The sequence below is a fragment of the Peromyscus californicus genome, unplaced genomic scaffold (assembly GCF_007827085.1).
Source record: "Peromyscus californicus insignis strain IS unplaced genomic scaffold, ASM782708v3 Scaffold_8__1_contigs__length_139910024, whole genome shotgun sequence".
Classification (NCBI taxonomy): Eukaryota; Metazoa; Chordata; class Mammalia; order Rodentia; family Cricetidae; genus Peromyscus; species Peromyscus californicus.
The window spans coordinates 83,704,943-83,724,016 of NW_026294606.1; the positions used below are offsets into that span (position 1 = coordinate 83,704,943).

The 19,074-nt window shown below is 47.9% G+C and overlaps 1 protein-coding gene across 5 annotated transcripts in view; it reads left to right on the plus strand.

Moving 5' to 3' along the window:
* Positions 1-19,074, plus strand: part of Tarbp1 (TAR (HIV-1) RNA binding protein 1) — a 70,085-nt gene that overhangs the window by 6,964 nt on the left and 44,047 nt on the right. For 2 of the 5 annotated variants that reach the window (XM_052727528.1, XM_052727529.1), the window contains exons 1-3: positions 10,978-11,826; positions 15,811-15,908; positions 17,088-17,157. In XM_052727528.1, coding sequence (XP_052583488.1) covers positions 11,013-11,826; positions 15,811-15,908; positions 17,088-17,157 — 982 coding nt within the window. In that variant the 5' untranslated portion in view covers positions 10,978-11,012. Of the gene's footprint in view, positions 1-10,977; positions 11,827-15,810; positions 15,909-17,087; positions 17,158-19,074 lie in introns of those variants that run through there. The other 3 variants (XM_052727527.1, XM_052727526.1, XM_052727530.1) reach the window with 3 other exon arrangements.

A 19,074-nucleotide genomic window follows, 5' to 3' on the forward strand; every position in this document is an offset into this window, starting at 1 on the left:
GTCCCCCAAGAGAGTCCATGCTTTGAAAGGTTGATCCCCAGATGGGGGCACTCTTGAGAGGTGATCAGGTCATAGGGGTTGGGGTTAGACAATGGATGAATCCATTGGTGAGTATAGTAACTCAGTTGATGGATTCATCCATCTGTGGTTACATAGTAACTTAAATAACGAATGAATCCATTGATAAGTTCATTGATCTTAGTCATTGGATTCACTCGTCAATGAACTCATAGTAACTTAGTCAATGGATCATCCATATAGGATGTAGTGGGTAGCTGTTCTGTCTATGACCCTGGAGCACCACCCCTAGAGATGCAGCAGGTAACTGTTCTATCTGCCTATGACCTTGAAGTACATGCCCCTAGGGTGTGGCCTCGCAGACCCTCAAGAGCTGGGATGCATGTAGGCAGCTCACTCTCCCTTGTAGTATCGGATGCTGACACAGACCAGGCAGAAGAACAGCATGGACCATAGCTTGGCTTTCCAGGACCGATAAATCTCCCATGCTGTAATGAGTCTTTATCCCTTAATAAATTCCTTGCCCTTTAAGCAGACTCTGTGGATTTCTCGCATTAATAGGCTATTAAGAGGTATGGCCTACAGTATACCCAGGAGGAAGTAGGTCTTTGGAGGTATGCCTTTGAAGGGTGTGTCTTGCCCCCAGACCCTGCCTGACACCCCCCCACCCCACTTCCTGGCTGTGGTGAGGGGAGCAGCTTTGTTCCATCCACTATGATACTCTGCCTGAGCAGAGCCTATAGCCTATAGCAATGAAGTGAGCTGACCACGGACTAAATCCTGAGCCCACATAAACTTTTCCTCTTTTAAACTGTCTCTCAATTTAAATCGTTCTGTCATAGCAAAGAAAAACCAATTCACGGGCGGTGGTGGCGCACACCTTTAATCCCAGCACTCGGGAGGCAGAGGCAGGTGGATCTTTGTGAGTTCGAGGCCAGCCTGGTCTACAGAGCAAGATCCAGGACAGGCACAAAAGCTACACAGAGAAACCCTGTCTCGAAAAACAAAACAAGCCGGGCGGTGGTGGCGCACGCCTTTAATCCCAGCACTCGGGAGGCAGAGCCAGGCGGATCTCTGTGAGTTCGAGGCCAGCCTGGACTACCAAGTGAGTTCCAGGAAAGGTGCAAAGCTACACAGAGAAACCCTGTCTCGAAAAACCAAAAAAAAAAAAAGAAAAACAAAACAAAACAAACAAACAAACAAACCAATTCACAACCATGTGAATAATGCCATCAAACTGCCCTTATAGTCAAGATGCAAAATTTTTTTTTTTTTTTTTTTTTTTTTTTTTTTTTTTTTTTTTTTGGTTTTTCGAGACAGGGTTTCTCTGTGCAGCTTTGCGCCTTTCCTGGGACTCACTTGGTAGCCCAGGCTGGCCTCGAACTCACAGAGATCCGCCTGGCTCTGCCTCCCGAGTGCTGGGATTAAAGGCGTGCGCCACCACCGCCCGGCAAGATGCAAAATTTTATGTTATCTTAAATTTACCATTTTTTTTTTGCCAGATTTAAGATCACTTAACACTTTTTTGAAAGGTGCTTTTCCAAAGCCTGGTGGTGGTGGTGAACGACTTTAATTCCAGCACCCAGGAAGCAGAGGTAGGCAGATCTCTGAGTTTGAGGCCATCCTGGTCTAGAGAGTGAGTTCCAGGACAGCCAGGACTACACATTGAAACCCTGTCTCAAAAAAAAAAATTGCTTTTGTCAACATTTATTCATTTATTTTTATAGATAGGGTCTTGCTGTATAATAAAGGCTAGCCTTGCACTCAAGATCCTCCTATCTAATTCTCCCCAAATTCTGGGATTATAGGCATATACCACTATGTCCAGCCTTATTTAATTAGCATTTTTTGTTAGCATAGTGTGGTGGTTTGAATAAGAATGGCTTCCATAGGCTCATATATTTGAGTGCTTGGTCATCAGCCAGTGGCACTATTTGAGTGAATTAGGAGGTGTGACCTTGTTGGAGGAACTGTGGTCACTGGGGGTGGGGCTTTGAGATTTCAAAAGCCCAAGCCAGGCCCAGCATCTCTTCCTGCTGTCTGTGGATCTGGATGTAGAACTTTCAGCTCCTTCTCCAGCACCATGTCTGCCTGCACACTACCATGCTTCCCACCATGACGATAATGGACTAAGCCTCTGAAACTATAAGTGAGCTCCGATTCAATGTTTTCCTTTATAAGAGTTGTGGTGGCCATGTGGTCTCTTCACAGCAATAGAACACTGAACAAGATATACAACATAGATAAATTGGGTTTGGTTGTGATATTTCTACATGTTTAGATATGGCTTGGTCACATTCATCTCATTGGTGCCCTTATTTATTCTGCTCCTCCAATTTCCTTGCTTTCTCCTAATAGCCCACCATCTACTTTCCTGCCTTTTATTTCTCTCTGTCTTTCTAGATTCCCCGTATAAGGAGGAACATGTGTCTTTCTGAGTCTGGCTTATTTCACATCACAATATGACCTCTAGCTCGACCCATTTTCTGGCAAATGACATGATTTCATTCTTCTTAATGGCTCTATAAAACTCATATATATATGGAGAGAGAGAGAGAGAGAGAGAGAGAGAGAGAGAGAGAGAGAGAGAGAGAGAGTTGATACTTTACTGATCGAGCCATCTCTCCAGCCTCCATATTATTTTTGGAAAACAGGATCTTTCACTGGCCTATAGACTACCAGCTATGCAAGGCTGGCTTTGCCAACAATGTCAGGGCAGCAGCTGCTCCAACACTGCATCTAGCATGTCACAGGCCCTAGACACTTGATAGGTGTCTTAGTTAAGGTTTCTATTGCTGTGAAGAAACACCATGACCACAGCAACTCTTATAAAGGAAAACATGCAATTGGGGCTGGCTTACAGGTTCAGAGGTTTAGTCCATTATCCTCATGGCAGGAAGCCTGGTGGCACGCAGGCAGGCATGGTGCTGGAGAAGGAGCTGAGAGTTCTACATTTGGATCAGCAGGCAGCAGGAAAAGATAGACACTGGGCCGGGCTTGAGCATCTGAAACCTCAAAGCCCACCCCTAGTGACACACCTCCTCCAAAAAGACCACACCTCCTAATGCCACTCCCTAAGCATTCAAATATGAGTCTACAGGGGCCGTTCTTATTCAAACCACCACAGCAGGTGACCAAGCCTCACATTACCCTGTCTTTCCTGATGCCCATACCATCCCCATCCCCTTGTGAGTCTGAGAAGTGCTAAGACCTCAGACGCTGCTGCAGGATGGTGGTGAGGCTGTGAGCACCAGTAAGTTCTGCACAAGACAGCCCCAGGTCCTCCTGATGGGCCCCTCTCTCTAGAGGGCTGTGTGAAGGTGCTAAACAGCCTGGCCCTGCTCATTCACAGGGATGTTAATATTTCCCACGCTGTCTGCTCAACTCAAAAAAAATTGCCCACGGAGTACTCATGCAGTTTGCTGATTGCAGATTTTCACTCTGAGAGAAAACAAGATCAAGTGTGCATGCACCTTCCTGTCCCCAGGCACATCACTCTTCCTTGCAAAAGACCTAGATGGGTACTTACGATTCTCTTCCTGTCCCTGCTCTTTAAAGCTTTCACTCTCTCTTACACACACACACACCTCTTCTAATTCCACTCACTACTGGAGACTTCCGCTGTGCAGATCTCTCAATGGAAAAGATGCTCAGACATTCTTAGTTGCCATCAGACCTGGTCAGGAAGGAGGTAGAGCTTTATGTGTACTGGGGAGAGGCGAGGGACAGTAGTCTTCACTATTTGTGTGTGCAGGTGCATTTGTGTGGTTTGTGTGAGTTCTTTTGTCTGAGCATGTGCGTAGGTATATGTGCATGCACTTGCACAGAGGACAGAGGAGGGTGTCAGGTGACCTGCTCTGTCCCTCTCCATCTTATTCCCTTGAGACAGGGTCTCTTACTGAACCTGGATTAGGCTGGCAGTCATCAAGCCCAAATGATACCCTGTCTTCTCCCCCAGAGCAATAGAGTTTCAGGTGGGGTAATGCCATCTCTAATTTTTCTGTGTTCATGCTGAGATTGGAACTCAGGTCCTCACACCCATTGAGTCCTCTCTCCAGTCCTGTGATCTTCGTTTATCAGGTTGGAGGGGAAAAGGTCATTTCCAAGGTAGCCTCTAGGTGGCGCTGATGAATCACCTCTTGGAACTGCAAAGACTACACATCCTACTAAGGCACCTCCTCCCCTGCCTGGAGCCAATGGCCACCTGCCTCTCTCTCTCCCATTCCCCGACTATAGACAAAGGTGCCTATCTTTTCCCTGAGGCAGGGCAGGTGCTGGCACAGGGCAAGGCGGGGGTGGGGGTTGGTGGTGGAACTGCCTGTCTGTCAGAGTCAAGGTGCACAGGAACAGGGCCGTGGGGAGATGCAGAATATATTCATCTTCACCTAGAAAAGTTAACTATCTAAGTAGCTCTGCTTTAGCTAACAAAATAGGCTTGCAAAATGGGTTTCACTTGCAAAATGGGTTTCACCTGCTTCTTCAGAAACACCATCTCCAAATGTGGTATGTTGGTGCACACCTATGACCCCAGCAATCAGGAGCTGGAGGCAGGAGGATCAGAAGTTCGAGGTCATCCTTGGCTACACAGCGAGTTTGAGGACAGCCTGGGCTGCATGGAACCCTGTCATAGAAGGTGGCAGGGTGGGAGAAGAAGAGGAGGAGAGAGGCAGGGAGAGAAGAGAGACAAGAAAGGACAGAAGGAAGCAGTTAGTAGCTGATGAGGGCAACACTGGATTTGAAAAGAAAACTGCCCATGGTTAGAGGATCAGAGATGACCAGTTGAAAAACCCAGTCTTTTAAAACTGAACTTCTTGGCTGAAGACATCTTCCTCTTTTTACTTAATGGCATCTAGTAAATGGAGTTTTCAGCAGTGAAGTTTGGGAACTGTTGTGTATTTACCATGGTTCTCTGGAGAGATAGACCTTGTACTGTGTGTGTGCCTCTGTGTGTGTGTGTGTGTGTGTGCATACTCAGTGGGTGGCAGGTCCCAATATGCAGTGTGGCTCAAGAGAGCGAGTGCAGTCCTCTGCGGCACAGCGCACCCTTGCTCAGAGAGCAATTGGGACTTTCTGGGGAGGCCTGGAGGCACCCATCCCAGCTTTCCAAGCAGCCCCACCCTTCTAGAAGCAAGCAGCAGAAACCTCCAGCTGCATACTTACGGTGTGATCACTACCTTCAATCTTTCCAGTTGTGACTGAGCATTAAGGCGGAAAGCTGCAACAGACCTCGGCATTGGCAAAACAGCGCCACCTTCTGTCCAGTGAAACCCCAGCTTCTAGGGTTTTCTTTCTGATCGCGTTTTTGATGGTGCAACTGCCCTGCATTCCAGAACACAAAGGTACCCCAGATTTAAAAATCATTTTTCCAGTGGGCTTCCAGTCCCATACGCCTCTCAGACCAACATAGTCCATGCTGTGGACTATGCCAGCATCATCTTCATCAGAAGCAGTTGTGACTGACTACTACTCACTAGCCAGTCATCAGATCAGACCTGGACCTCCTGCCATAGACTAAGGAGGGGGAAAGGGTCATCAGATCCTTATTTGAGATTCAGCCACATCCTGCACCCTGCCCCCCCCCCCCGACAGCTGCAGGTATATTTGGTCCAGCGGCCTGTGGGTTCTGAGGATGAAGTCAGCTCCTCAGGTTTGTTCAGCACGTGCTTTTACCTGCTGAGCCATCTCGCTGGTCCCCCACCCTTAAGGAACACATATGCTGTATCACAACCATACAGTTCTCACTCCTTCATTTAACGATAACTTACTGTGCCAACTGCGCTCTAGACATTGGGGTTACAGAGAACTCAGGCATAGGGATATTTCTAAAATTAAAACATTACTTCCTAGGATGTTTGAATGGGGGGGGGGGCTGTCACTTAAAGTGTTGAGATCCCTGGGTAATTCCCCAGCCTCACTCTCCTCCGAAGCCCCACACACTGTGTTTTAAAGTCCCTATAACACATCAGGTACCCACTTTTGTCTTTTCAAAGGCTTCTCCCTTTCCTGGCAGAAGTATGGATTGAGAAGCAGAAAGGGTTTAAGTCAGGCAGACAGCTGTTGCTGTCAACTCAGTAAGAAAGGAGAGGTGGTATTAATACCAAGGTATCAGTGGAGGACAGAGCCGACAGAGATTTAGAAGCTTGCGTGGATGGATTGGAGACATGATTGGATGGTGAGAAGTCTGCTGGCTTGCAGACTTTCGACGAGCAATTTGGGAAGGAAGGTAGGAACGTCCTGGGAAGAAGAACATGGATAGCATGTTAATAGGCCACTTCGTGGCTGTGACAAAATACCTGAGGTGTCAACTTGGAGGAGGAAGAGGAGGGAGAGGGAGAGGGGGAAGGGGAAGGGGAGGGAAAGGAGGGGAGGAGGAGGAAGGGGAGGGGAGGCGGAAGGACTTATTTTGGCTCATAGTTTCAGAGGTCTGGGTCCATGCTTAGTTGACTCTATTGCATCTGGGTTTGTGGTGAGGCAGACTATCATGAGGAAGGGTGTAATGGAACAATGGTGCTCATTCATGGAGAGAAAGAGAAAAAACTAGAAGAAGGGACAGAGATGAGGCTTCCAAGACACACCATCAGTGACCCACTTTCTCCAAGCTGACAAAGCTGGCCCCACTTCACAATAATGTTGTCCCATCGTGAATTCACCAACAGCTTCATCCATTGACTAGTCCAGAATCCTCTCTATCTAGTCCCTGGGGACCACGCCTTCAACATGTGAACCTTTGCAGGGAGACTTCATGTCCAAACAGGTGGAAAGTAATAATGATGGAGGAGTGACAGAGAGAGGGCCAACACTAAGGGTCAGATGTGAAAGTGGAAAGAGAATGATGCCCTGAGTGTGGTCTAATGTTGATGTCTTATCGACAGCTGGATGGACGCTCTGGAGTGCTCCGGGAGGGAATGCTCGGGAGACACACTGCTCATCATTACCATTCAAATGGAGGCCAATCAAATCTGTAGTTTGGTTTTTGAGACAGACTAGCCTCAAACTCAGTATGCAGCAGAGGACAGCTTGGAACTCCTGATCCTTCTGCCTCTACCTACACCACCCCTCAAGTGCAGGGATTATAAGCATGTGCCACCACTCTGGTTTATGTGACGCTGGGGATGGAACCCCAGGATTCACGCATTCTAGACAAGCTCTCCACCAACTGAGTTACTCAGCCCCAAGACTATGATTTTAACAAAGTTATTCAGGAGACATTTACAAAATGAAAAAACAAAACAAAACAGAGATCGGCGGGTGGTACTTTGAAAACATGGGCAGAAAGCAATGGGGACATGGGTGGAACTGGGGAAGCAGAGAATAGGAGATGCGGAGAAGGAACCCCAGAGGGGGACAGTGGCTCAAGAAAGACAGGACAGGCAGAGGAGCAAATCTCACTTCTAGACAAAGAGCTACAGGCAACTAATGACTGTGTAGAGAGTGAGAATTAGCCTCTCCCAGCATTAGCCCCCAGATCGGCTATCCAACATAAAGTGATCACTCCTGAAACCATACACACACAAACAAAATCGTACTCAGCAGGTTGTATTTATATATTTGTGCACACACATGTGTGTGCACATAATAACTTAAAAAGAGGCTATCAATTTGAAAGTGAGAGTCTCCACATCGCAGGATGTGGAGAGAGGCAGACCCCTGGGGCTCCCTGGCCAGCTAGGCAAGCTCCAGACCAGTGAGAGGGCTGTCTCAAAAGACAAGGTGGACAGGGCCTGAAGGACAGCACCTGAGGTTGACCTCTACATGTGCATACACAAACATGCATGCGACCAAGTGTGCATGTGTGTGTGCACATGCACATGCTCACACTTACATGCCCCCCCCCCGCCCCCGCGGGGTGCGGGCACTAGAGTTCAATAGAGTCGAGTTAGGTAAGGATAGGAAAAAGTCACTTAGTAATTACATCACTTGGTGACTCAGAAGACCCTACAAGGAGAGGCTGAAAGCTTTGGGAAGTTGCGGGGAGGGGACTGTGTGTCATGGACACAGTGCTGAGAAGGGGGTCAGGTTATCAAACTGGCTACCTTCATCAGCTCCTGCCCAGCCTGGAAGCCATACTCTTCACTGGACTTAAATCTATGGGTAAAAGAGACCAAACACACAGGCCCACTTACTTTTTTCTTTTGTAGGAGTCATTTTTTAAAACCAAGATAAAATTTATAGAGAATGAAATGCAGAGCTCTCAAGGGTTCTAGGCATTTTGATTGGTAATCAACACCTGAATACACCTGAATCAACACCTGTCCTAGACGCTTCCCTGTTGCCTGGTCTTAGACCTCTCACATTCTCCACGGGCCATTGCAATCCTCGTTTCTACCCCAAGAGGCACTTTGCTGATGTATGAATGCCAGCAAATGGAATCCTCAGAATGGAAACACGGTTGGAGAGCTGAGATGTATCCACGTTTCTTCAGAGATGAGCAATCATCACTCTGTATTTGCCCATGGCCTTGTAAAGAGCTGTTTGTGCATCGGGCATCTCCTTCCTGATGAATGTTTAGCTTGTTACAAAGTTTTAGCTGCAATGACTAATGTTGCAAAAAGCAGATTCCTCCAAAGACTTTTCAGTCTAGAGATTATTTAAATCAAACACATGGGGTAGGGAGGTGGAGAGAGTGGGGGATGAAGGCGTGTGCTTGCTACATCTTAAGGTACGTATCTTTAGAGCAAACAGTATTTCAAAGCAATTCTAATATTTCCCTGCCTGCTGGTTTAATGCAAAAGCATCCTAGTTTTACATCTTTGACCCATGTCATTTGGTGTTTCAAAATACTGTTTAAATTTTTGTTTTGTTTTGCTTCGAGACAGGGTTTCTCTGTGTGGTTTCGGTGCCTGACCTGAATCTCACTCTGGAGACCTTGAACTCACAGAGATCCGCCTGACTCTGCCTCCCAAGTGCTAGCATTAAAGGCATGCGCTGCTGACCCCCAGCATGTTTAAATTTTTTACTGTATTTATTTATTTGAGTGTGTGGGCACAGGACTGAGTGCCACAATGTCCCAGCACACAGGTCAGAAAACAACTTGCAAGAGTAAGTTCTCTTCTTCCAGCACGTGGGATCCAACTCGGGTTGTCTGGGTTGGTGACAAGCACCTCCACCCCCTGTGCCATCTTGTCAACCCTCACTTGGTATTTTGAATCCTTCTTAGGAGCATGAAAGGGTGTCTGTCTCCTTGTGGATTTAATGTGCATTTCCCTCATGATTAAAAATGTCAGACACCTCTGCAAGTGCATATCATTTTATATCTTCATTTGTCAAGTGTCTGCTCAAAACCTTTAGCTTTTTATGCTTGATATCTGTTTAGGTTGAGAGAAATGATATTTATAACCACTTTCCACGAACTAAGCAATAGGTATTTACTGACATTCTAAGTGGCTTTTAAATGGAATCTTTTATGTGTTTTGCCAGAGGCAAATGATGACTGAAACATGGGGAAACCTTTCATTTGCAACATCAGTTAACTTTAACATTATATCCATGTTATTTTATGTCAAGCTATTTGATGGTGGGGCTGTGTCTCCTTCACTGACTAAGGGGCAGATGAGATCTTCTTTGTCTGAGTCTGAATCTAGCAGTGGAAATGGGGAAGCCTGATTTTGAGTTTGCTCATGGGAACCAGCAGTCAGCATTATGAGGGAGGATCCATTTGTATTCTTGAACTAGGGCCCTGGGCTCAGAGTGCTGTGGAGACCTTGCTTTCAGCTGCAGACCCCTGATGCCCCCAACCCAAGTCATTTTTATTTTATCCTCATTACCCTCATACCCTCCCATCCCTCTCCACCAGATTTGAACCCAGGACCTCATACATGCTGGGAACCTTTTCTCCCACTACCTGCTTCCCCAGCCAGCCCTCTGACATTTTGGAGACAGAGTCTCACTATATTGCCTGGACTGACCTTGATCTCATTCTGTAGCCCAGGCAGGCTTTGAACTGGTGATCCTCCTGCCTCAGACTTCTGGTACTTGACAGTCATGTACAATCAGACTTTATGACTTATCAGTGTGTGGAGTACATGCTTGTATTAGCATGTGAGGTGGGGACTGCTCACCGTGTGTGTGTGTGTGTGTGTGTGTGTGTGTGTGTGTGTGTGTGTGTGTAGAAGCTGGGGTTGATGTGTAGTATCTTCCTCTATCACCCTCCACCCTGTGCTTGTTTATTTGTTTTTGAGACAAAGTCTCTCTTTATAGTCCTGGCCCAGTGATTAAAGGCGTATGTCACCACGCCCTGCTTTCTACCTTGTTCTTAAGACACAAGTTCCCTCCACTGAACCTGGAACTGACTTCAGCTATACTGGCTGGTCAGCGACTCCAGGGATCTTTCTGTCTCCATCAGGCGGGATGGCAGTTACCCCACTGTGGGGATCCCAACTTGGATGCTCATGCTTACAGAGTAAGCACTTTACCCAATGCGCCATCTTCTTTCTTTTCTTTTTTGTTTTTTGAGGCAGGGTTTCTCTGTGTAGTTTTGGTGTCTGTCCTGGATCTCGCTCTGTAGACCAGGCTGGCTTCGAATTTACAGAGATCCTCGCGAGTGCAGGGATTAAAGGTGTGCACCACCGTCGCCCGGCTTATGACTTATTTTCAACACGTAAATCCAGGGTGCATTTCGGATCCACTGTTAGAGTCTTTGTGGTAGCTCTTAATACGTGCCTTTTTGAAAGCAGCCACCTGAGGGACTGCGATAGACATTTATGTGAATTTAGTGCCTGCTACCTAATTTCGGCTCCAGGCCTCTTTCCAATCAGGAATCTCTGGACCTGGTGTAATACTACAGTGAACGAATGCAGCAACTCTTTTGGCTAAAAACTGTAAGGGACAGAGTGGCAGGAGGTACACCACCATAAGGCTCTAGCACCCCATCAAAGTGGAAGGAACTTTAGGCGGTCCTACGCCGGACAGGGTGTGTGGGGGTGGGAACCTCGCGCTGCGCACGCGCATTCGCGCTTAGGGTGGCCGGCGCACGCGCACAGGGTCGGCTCCCCGCAATGGAGCGGGTGTTGGCGGACGCGCTTCTGGCCCAGAGCCGGGATCCCTGCGCGCTGTTGGGCATACTGTGTGGCGGAGAGGCGAGTGCGGAGCGGGCGGAGACTCTGCGCCTGGTGCTGCAGCAGCTGGAGGAGCGCGGTGCGGGGGGCGCCGGCGCGCTGGCCGAGGCGGTGCACGAGGTGGCCAAGGGCTACCTGGTGCCTTTACTGCACGCGTCCCCCGGCGGAGGGCCTGCGGGCCCGCGGGTGCTCCGAGCGGCCAGCGCGGCGCTGCGCTCGTGCGCCCGCCTGGCGGGGCCCGAACTGGCGGTCGCGCTGGCGGAGGACGCGCTGCGCGAGCTGCCAGCTGTGCCGTCCGTGGAGCTTCTGGCCGCCGTGGCGCCGTGTCTGCGCGCACCCGATGATGCCCCGCTGCTGCGTCGCTTGGCGCGCGCGTCCGTGGAGCTGGCGCTGGCCGGGGACGCGCCGCCAGCGGTGGGCGCGCGCCTGCTGCCCGCTCTGGCCCAGAGTGCGGAACCGGCGCTGCGGGCGGCTTGGGACACGCTGGGCTCTTCGGGACTCGGAGCTGAGGGCCACACTGGGCCAGAGCTGCTGGTGCTGAGCGCACTGGCCGAGAAGCTGCTGTCGGCTCGTGCGCGCCCCGCGGACCTCGACGCGCGTCTCTGCGGTCGCTTCTGGAGAACGGTACAGGCCGGGCTGGGCCGCGCGCAGGACGCGCTCACGCGCAAGCGCGCGCGCTACCTGCTGCAGAGGGCTGTGCAGGTGTCTGCAGAGCTGGCGGTGGACTGTACCTGCGGTCCCCAGGACACAATGGGTACTCACTTGTCTCTTTCTAAAAAGTTTTATTTATGTGTATGTCTGTGCTCCTGTGTGTACATGCGTGTAGGTGCCTGGGAGGGCGTGGGATCCCCTTGGGCTGGAGTTAAAGGCGGTTGTGAACTACTTGATAAGTGCGCTGGGAGCCAAACCCCAGTTCTTTAGAAGAAAATCAAGTGCTCTTAGCCACTGAGCCATCTCTCCAGCCTGGTACCTACTTGTCTCTTTGCCCCAACTCCACCCTGCTTCCCCAAACCAGCTCTTCAGGGGGTGTCCACCTCATCCTTAGGGGATTTGGCACCTGCATGTGGAACCCCTACACCGGTTTCTGCCTGCGCTTTGGGAACAGTGGATCCAGAGTAGGGCGTGATACTGCACATGCAGTATTGTGATCTGTGTAAGAACAAGCCTGCTCCATGCCCTTACATCTTGATAGAAAAAGGAATGGTCGACATCTGTATCAGTCTGAAAGAAAGAAAGGTGATGTGACCCAAGTTAATGTTTGAAGCTTGTACAGAATTAAGTATTCTCTTGACATTCCCTTGTTGGAGGAGGGTGTGTGTGTGTGTGTGTGTGTGTGTGTGTGTGTGTGTGTGTGTGTGTTGGGCTGTGTTTATAGGCCAGAAGTCAACAGAAGGTGTTTTCCTTGATCACTCCCCATTTTATTTTTTGAGTCAGGTCTCTCTCTGAATCTGGAACTCAGGATTTAGCTAGACTGGCTGACCAAGGATCCTATTCTTTTATCCCCTTCTTCCGCCTCTGCCTCCTCAGCTGGGATTGCAAACACATGCCACTATGATGGGCTTTCTACATGGGTGCTCCTTTTATGTCTGACGTGTTACCATGTCTATCATTTCCATTTGAATTTTATTATATTTTGTGTGTGTGTGTGTGTGTGTGTGTGTGTGTGTGTGTGTGTATGCATACTGTGGCACCCTTGTGGGAAGTCAGAGAGCAGTTTGTGGGAGTTGATCCTCTCTTTCCACCATCCCCCCTTTTTTGACCATTCCCCCCTCTCTTGGCCACCCCCTTCCCTTCCTGAAGTCCACACCAGCTTTGCCTCAGGGGTGGTGCCAGCAGGTGTTAGTTGGTTTCTTGCCTTTCCCAAGCAGCAGACTCCTAATGACCTCTCAGTGCAGGTTCAGAAGAGGTTTTCTGTCCCTGTCCAGAGGTAGCTGGCCTTTGATTGGTATCAGGGTAGGGGCACCTGCATTGGCCCCTTTTCAGAGGTGGGTTCCAGAGACAGACGGGGTGGGTAGCTGTTCACCAGTGAGTGTCCTGTGGGACACAGGCATGGATGGGGAAGTCCCTCTGCCCCTCGGACTAAGAAGATCCGTAGATCCTCCAGGGTCTGTGACCTGCCTGTATCCCCAGGAAGCCAGAAAAGGAACTGGTGGCTTCTTAGGGTTCCCGGAGATTCTAATCTGTTCACTCTGCCAACTGAGAGCCTTTAATTGCTCCCTCAAAATGCAATGTCTTAAGAACTCCCTTTCGAGGGTGGAGAACACCCCTTCCTCCATGCTCCACAAATGTGGGAAGCAGCTTTGTGTCCTTTCTCTTGGGGACACTTTCTGTCTGTACTTTGGAATTGTGTTCTCCGATGGTCCCTGAACATTCAGGGGTTTGTGGGTTATACGTCATTTCCTTTTTCGGCAGAAATGCTCTTGTGTGGCTTCCTGCTTTCAAAGCAGAGCGGAGAGCATCTAAACACCTTCATTTTGTCCTTACAGCTTGATTGATGGTTTGATCGATCTGACTTCCAGGGGGGAGACATTTTTATCCCAATTTTATGAGGCTGACGTGCTACCTACCGCGCTAATGGGGCTCCTTTGCATCCAAATTTTAAAGGCATCCATCGTCCATCTAGCTGTATCTTGAGAAGCTAGAGATTCTATTGTTGCTGTTGGGAAGTTGAGATGATTCTGGATCCTGCTTCGGGGTGGTCTGCAACTTCTCGGTGGAGGTTCCTGGGACTCAGGACCCTGGAATCTCCTCTTTTATCCATGTGCAGTGCACTTGGTGTACCTACACAGTCTGGAAATCACTGTCCTTTGATTCTGGGAAGTTTTCCTGAGTTATGTCTGTGGCAACTTCCTCCGCTGCTTTCTCTGTCCTCTTCTCTTCTTGACTTGGAACCTCCTGGACTTACCCTCTGTCTTAGTTACTTTTCTCTTGCCAGGACAGATGCCAGGACCTAAAGCATCTTGAGGAGGAAAGGGTTTATTTCAGCTTACAACTCTCAGGTCACACTCCATCACTGAGGGAAGTCAGGGCAGGAACCTGGAGACAAGAACTGAAGCAGAGACCATGGAGGAGTTCTGCTCATTCCCTTCTGCTCCAGCCTGCTTTCTTAGGCAACCTAGGACCACCTGCCCAGGGGTAGCAGCACCCACAGAGAGCTGGGCTCGCCCACATCAGTCATGAATGAGGAAAGTGCCCCCACAGCCTTGCCTACAGGCCAGTCTGATAGAGGCAGTTTCTCAATTGAGGCTCCCTCTTCCTAGGTGACTCCAGTTTGTGCCAAGTTGACAAAAACCAACCAGCACACCTTTAAAATTTCTTTTTCTCCAATGAATGGATTTTCTAGAATTTTGTCTTTTCCTTCACTCACTGGCTAATTTCTTTGGTTTCCAGTCTTTTCTCTGAGGTTCTTGTTTCTATGATCAGATTTTAATTTTTAGACTTGACTGTTTTGGGACAAACCCTTTCATTTTCCAGAGCATCCTGTTCTGACCTCAGTGAGCAGACCCCTCCCTCCATGGCTCAGCCCAGCCTCCCACCTCCACGCATAACAGAGGCTTGCTGCTGAGTCTTTCGGTTTGGGGGTGGGGTGGACTGAAGGCAAATCAGATTACTTCTTGTCTTTCCCTGTGTCGACTAAGCTTTATTCATTTCCTCCCAAGGTCAGCTCAGATTTTCAAATTCTAAATTTTATCGCTTTGTGTGTTCTGGGGGTGTTTCAGTTTTGTTGGGATTTGCCTTTACTGTTCGAGTCCTGGGGAAGAAAGAGTCTGTGCAGACTTGTTGTCCTTCTTACCCAGAATTCCACAACAATGATCTTAAGGAAACAAAGCAACGCAGAAACAAAAGCAAGACCAGGCATGGCGGCACGTGCCCACCGTCCCAGCAGAGGCAGGGGCGTCAAGAATTCAGAGACACCTCTGATTACATACCAGTTTCTAGGCTAGCCTGGGAGATTTGTCTCAAAAATACACCTCAATCCAAATAAACAAAAGCAAAAACTTAAACTCAAAGTAGCCAAACAAGCAAACCACAACAACAAAGGCAAAATTAAACAGAATTTCTGTAAGTTGGATTTTTCTTTGTGCTGCCAGCTCACAAAAAACAACATGGAGACTTATTACTAGTTATGAAAGCTCAAGTTCTTAGAACTTAAATTAACCCATACTTTTAAGCCTATGTTCTTTTATGTGGCTTGGTTACCTGTACACTGTATTCCCCATCCTGCTTCCTCTCTGGCTGGCGACCCACCTTTCTAATAGCTCTCAGTCCACAAGTCCTGCCTAAACTCTTCCTGCCTAGCTAATGGCCATTCAGCTTTTTTGGTTTTTTTTTTAGTTTTTTTTTTTTTTTTTTTTTTGGTTTTTTGAGACAGGGTTTCTCTGTGTAGTTTTGGTGCCTGTCCTGGATCTTGCTCTGTAGACCAGGCTGGCCTTGAACTCACAGAGATCTGCCTGACTCTGCCTTCCGAGTACTGGGATTAAAGGCGTTTGCCACCACCGCCCAGCGGCCATTTAGCTTTTTATTAAACCAGTCACAGTGACACATCTTCACACAGTGTAAAAGAATATTCCACAACAAATTTCTTCTTCAGTTTCCCAAGCTTTTTAAGTAGGCTCCCTCCTTGATTAGCGATTGCCTTGTTTGGTAACACTGCAACTAAGTCAGGAATTGTTGTGAAGGACTTAACCACATAGCTAAAGGAGGAACTGATTCTTTTTTCCTTTTGAAATTCTGTTAGGTCCAAGCCTATTCTGGTGGTCTGAGAAGAAAAGAGACGAGCTTCTAAAGTTTTGGGAAAACTATATCTTGATCATGGAAGTTCTAGAAGGCAACCAGGTGCGTGCTCTCCTGTCTTAGCAAATCCTGCGGTCTGTGGGCCTTTTCCAGGCACTCACAGGGAGGCCAGCTTGTGTAAGCACAGCCGAATCCTTTGTTTTCTGGCATGAATAGAATTTAAGGTAGCATGTAAATTGTTTCAGGAAGTTAAAGAATGCTTTCAGTGGATTTACATGATTGTTCAAAAATTTAGTCTCATTTGATCTTCCCTTGGCATTCACCAACTGCTCCGTGTGTGGGGGTGGTCCAGGATGTCACCAAGTGTAAAGTACCCCACACTTTTAGATTTGGTTCATCTGGAGTAAGGCCTGAGAGTCAGGTTTCTAGGTGACCCCTGTGCAGCTGTCCTGACGTGGAGTCCTCGTCTTTAAAGGCCACTCTCTGTAAGAGTCCCAACATGTCAGGGTTCCCGTCTGTACGGTTCCTAGAGGTCCTTGTCTAAAGGGCTCCAGTGTGGAAGACTCCTCAGCTGTAAGAGTCTCCTTCTATAAGGTTCCTGTGCGTAAGGGTTCCTGTGTGTGGTCCCCTGTCTGTAAGCTGCAGAGACCATGGGTCAGTGTCTGTGGATGGAGTCAATGTCAGGTGTCAGTCCACAGCACCACCCAACTCTGTGCGAAGTGTACAGAGATGCATGATGGGAAGTAGGAAGCCTTTCTAAATCCAGATAAACTTCCAGGTTTACTTCTGTTGGTTAACCCATAAGACTTTCATTATTTATTTTAGAAACTTAGATTTAAAGTTATTTTGAAATTTGAGTATCAGACTCTATCTGAATTGTCACAGCATGGTCTAAGAGACACAGGGACCCTGAGCTCTGAATCCGCTCTGCTTCCCTGCCTGTGACCCTCCTTTACAACGGCGGGAACTAGGGGAAGGCCTTCAGTGCGTTTCCCACTTTAATCCCCCAACCTTGCCTGTTTCTGGGGTCCGTCGAGGATCATATGATGTGAGTTAAGATATTCTGTAACTGGGGTCTAGACTGTGTGCCCCAGCTTCGCCAGCTCGGTCTCACAGACATGAGTCATGCTGCGATTCAGACCTGGGAGAACCAGGCTCCTGACACCTGCTGTGGACACGGTAACAAGAGAAGGGCGACAGTGATGTAAACAGGAACCTTGTCCTGAGGTTTTAAAGGCGTTTCGTGTGATTTTTCATGAGATTCTTTGCTCTTATTTTTAGATACATGTCATAAAGCCAGTCTTACCAAAGCTAAACAGTCTGTTTGAATACGCAGTATCAGAGGAAAATGGTAACGATTACTTTTTGGTTTTGTTCATTTGTTTGTGTTAATAACCTTAGTAGTCCCCCTGATCTTATAACTAACCATTATTTATCACAGAGTCTTTGGGGAAACCATTAAGCAGTGAGGAGGAAACGGGATCCTCTCATAATGCCCCCAGCTAGTGGTCTTGGCCTCCGGCATTGTGGGTATGCCCTGTCTGAGCACACTGCCACATGTTTATCAGCCTTGCCCTGTGTCCACACTGTACCCTCTACCCATCTCCTTAGAACGTAGCTTTACATGGCTTCAGGGATTTCAGTAATTGAGAAGTATGATTAGGCAGTTTATTATAAAAATTTCAAAAATATTTCTTTTCTTTATAGAAAGAAAAGGATATATGTGATGAACCCAGGACCTGTCTCGCTCATAGCAAAAGCACACAGTGGGCAGCCTGGCGGTCTCCTGGGTCATGGGCAGCCTCTGCTGTTCCCTCTCCAGCAGCTCAGCATCCTTTCATCTATAAATCTCAGGGTGTGTCCTTAACAGAGCAGGCTGGGGAGAGGGTCCAGTAGGTAAAGGGCTTGTTGTAGAAGTGTGAGGACCAGAGTTCAGAGCCTCAGTACCAGTATCGATGCCTTGTGGTCTGGTTACCCACCTACAATCCCAGCATTCCCGAGGCAGACACAGGGGATCCCTGGGTGGGCTGGATAGGTAGACTAGCCAAATCAGCAAGCTCTGGGCTCATCAAGAGACCTTGCCTCAATATATAAAATGGAGAGGGATTGAGAAGATACCGGGTGTCAACCTCTGGCCTCCACACATGTGCCCATGCTGAAACACATGCACATGTACTTGTACCCATGTACCTCTCCACACCACACAAATAAGAAACTGCCAGTGCTTTCGTGGTAGTGCTATTTTTTTTAAAAATAATAACGTTTTGATATGGATGTATACTTGTAACTGCTTTCCAGCCTTATTGTCTTAATATACCCTTTTAATGTGTAAATACACATCTGTCTTTTGTTCATTAGACTGGATTGGGGGTAGATTTCTGTTGTGAGGTATCTTGGCATTCTTAGGAAGAGGTCATTCAAGGGTGTGACAAGGGTGTGTTTTGAGCCCTCCATCCCTCCTGAGTTGGGAGAGTGTTTGAGAAGAAACGCAGCAAACCTGGAGCTTCCAAGCTTCAGCCAGTGCTGCAGCTAACTGCAAGCTGGAGGCCTCCTGTCCGTAGGGATGGGAAGGTGCTGTATCATGTGTTTGTTCATGAGGATTATGCCCGGTAGGTGGTGGCTGTCTTGGGTAATTACCTCACCAATAGTCTGACCCCTTAGGAACTGGTCTTTATTCTGCTGATGGTGGTGGCTGTTCTCTGACACAGTGAGAGTTTTCACAGAGCATAGGCATCCCTGTCCCACCTGGGGCTAGCATTTAATGGGATCTTGCCATTCTCTTGATCACTTGCTGTTAAAAGGATGCTCTCATTACATGCTTTGCCCATAGCTCTTAGCAAACCAAACCAAATAGCATTGGCTGGTTTTGAAAAGTTACCATTGACAGAGAGTTGAAAAAGCATGTTGAGGTAAATTACAACCAGTAGGCCAATTTAGTTACAGAATACCATGAGATTAAAAAAAAATGTTTTTTCTGACATAATTAAATAATGGCTATTTTAAGAATCAGAGACAGTATATAGGAGGTACATATTTATTCCATTTTTTAAGATTTATTTTTATTTATGTGAATAATGTGAATGCCTGTGTGATGACCACATGCATGCAGGTGCCTTCAGAGGCCAGAAGAAGCTATTAGTTTTTTTGTTTTTTGTTTTTTGTTTTTTTTTTTTGAGCTGAGGATTGAACCCAGGGCTTTGTGCTAGGCAAGCGCTCTACCGCTGAGCTAAATCCCCAACCCGAAGCTATTAGTTTTGCTGGAGCTGGA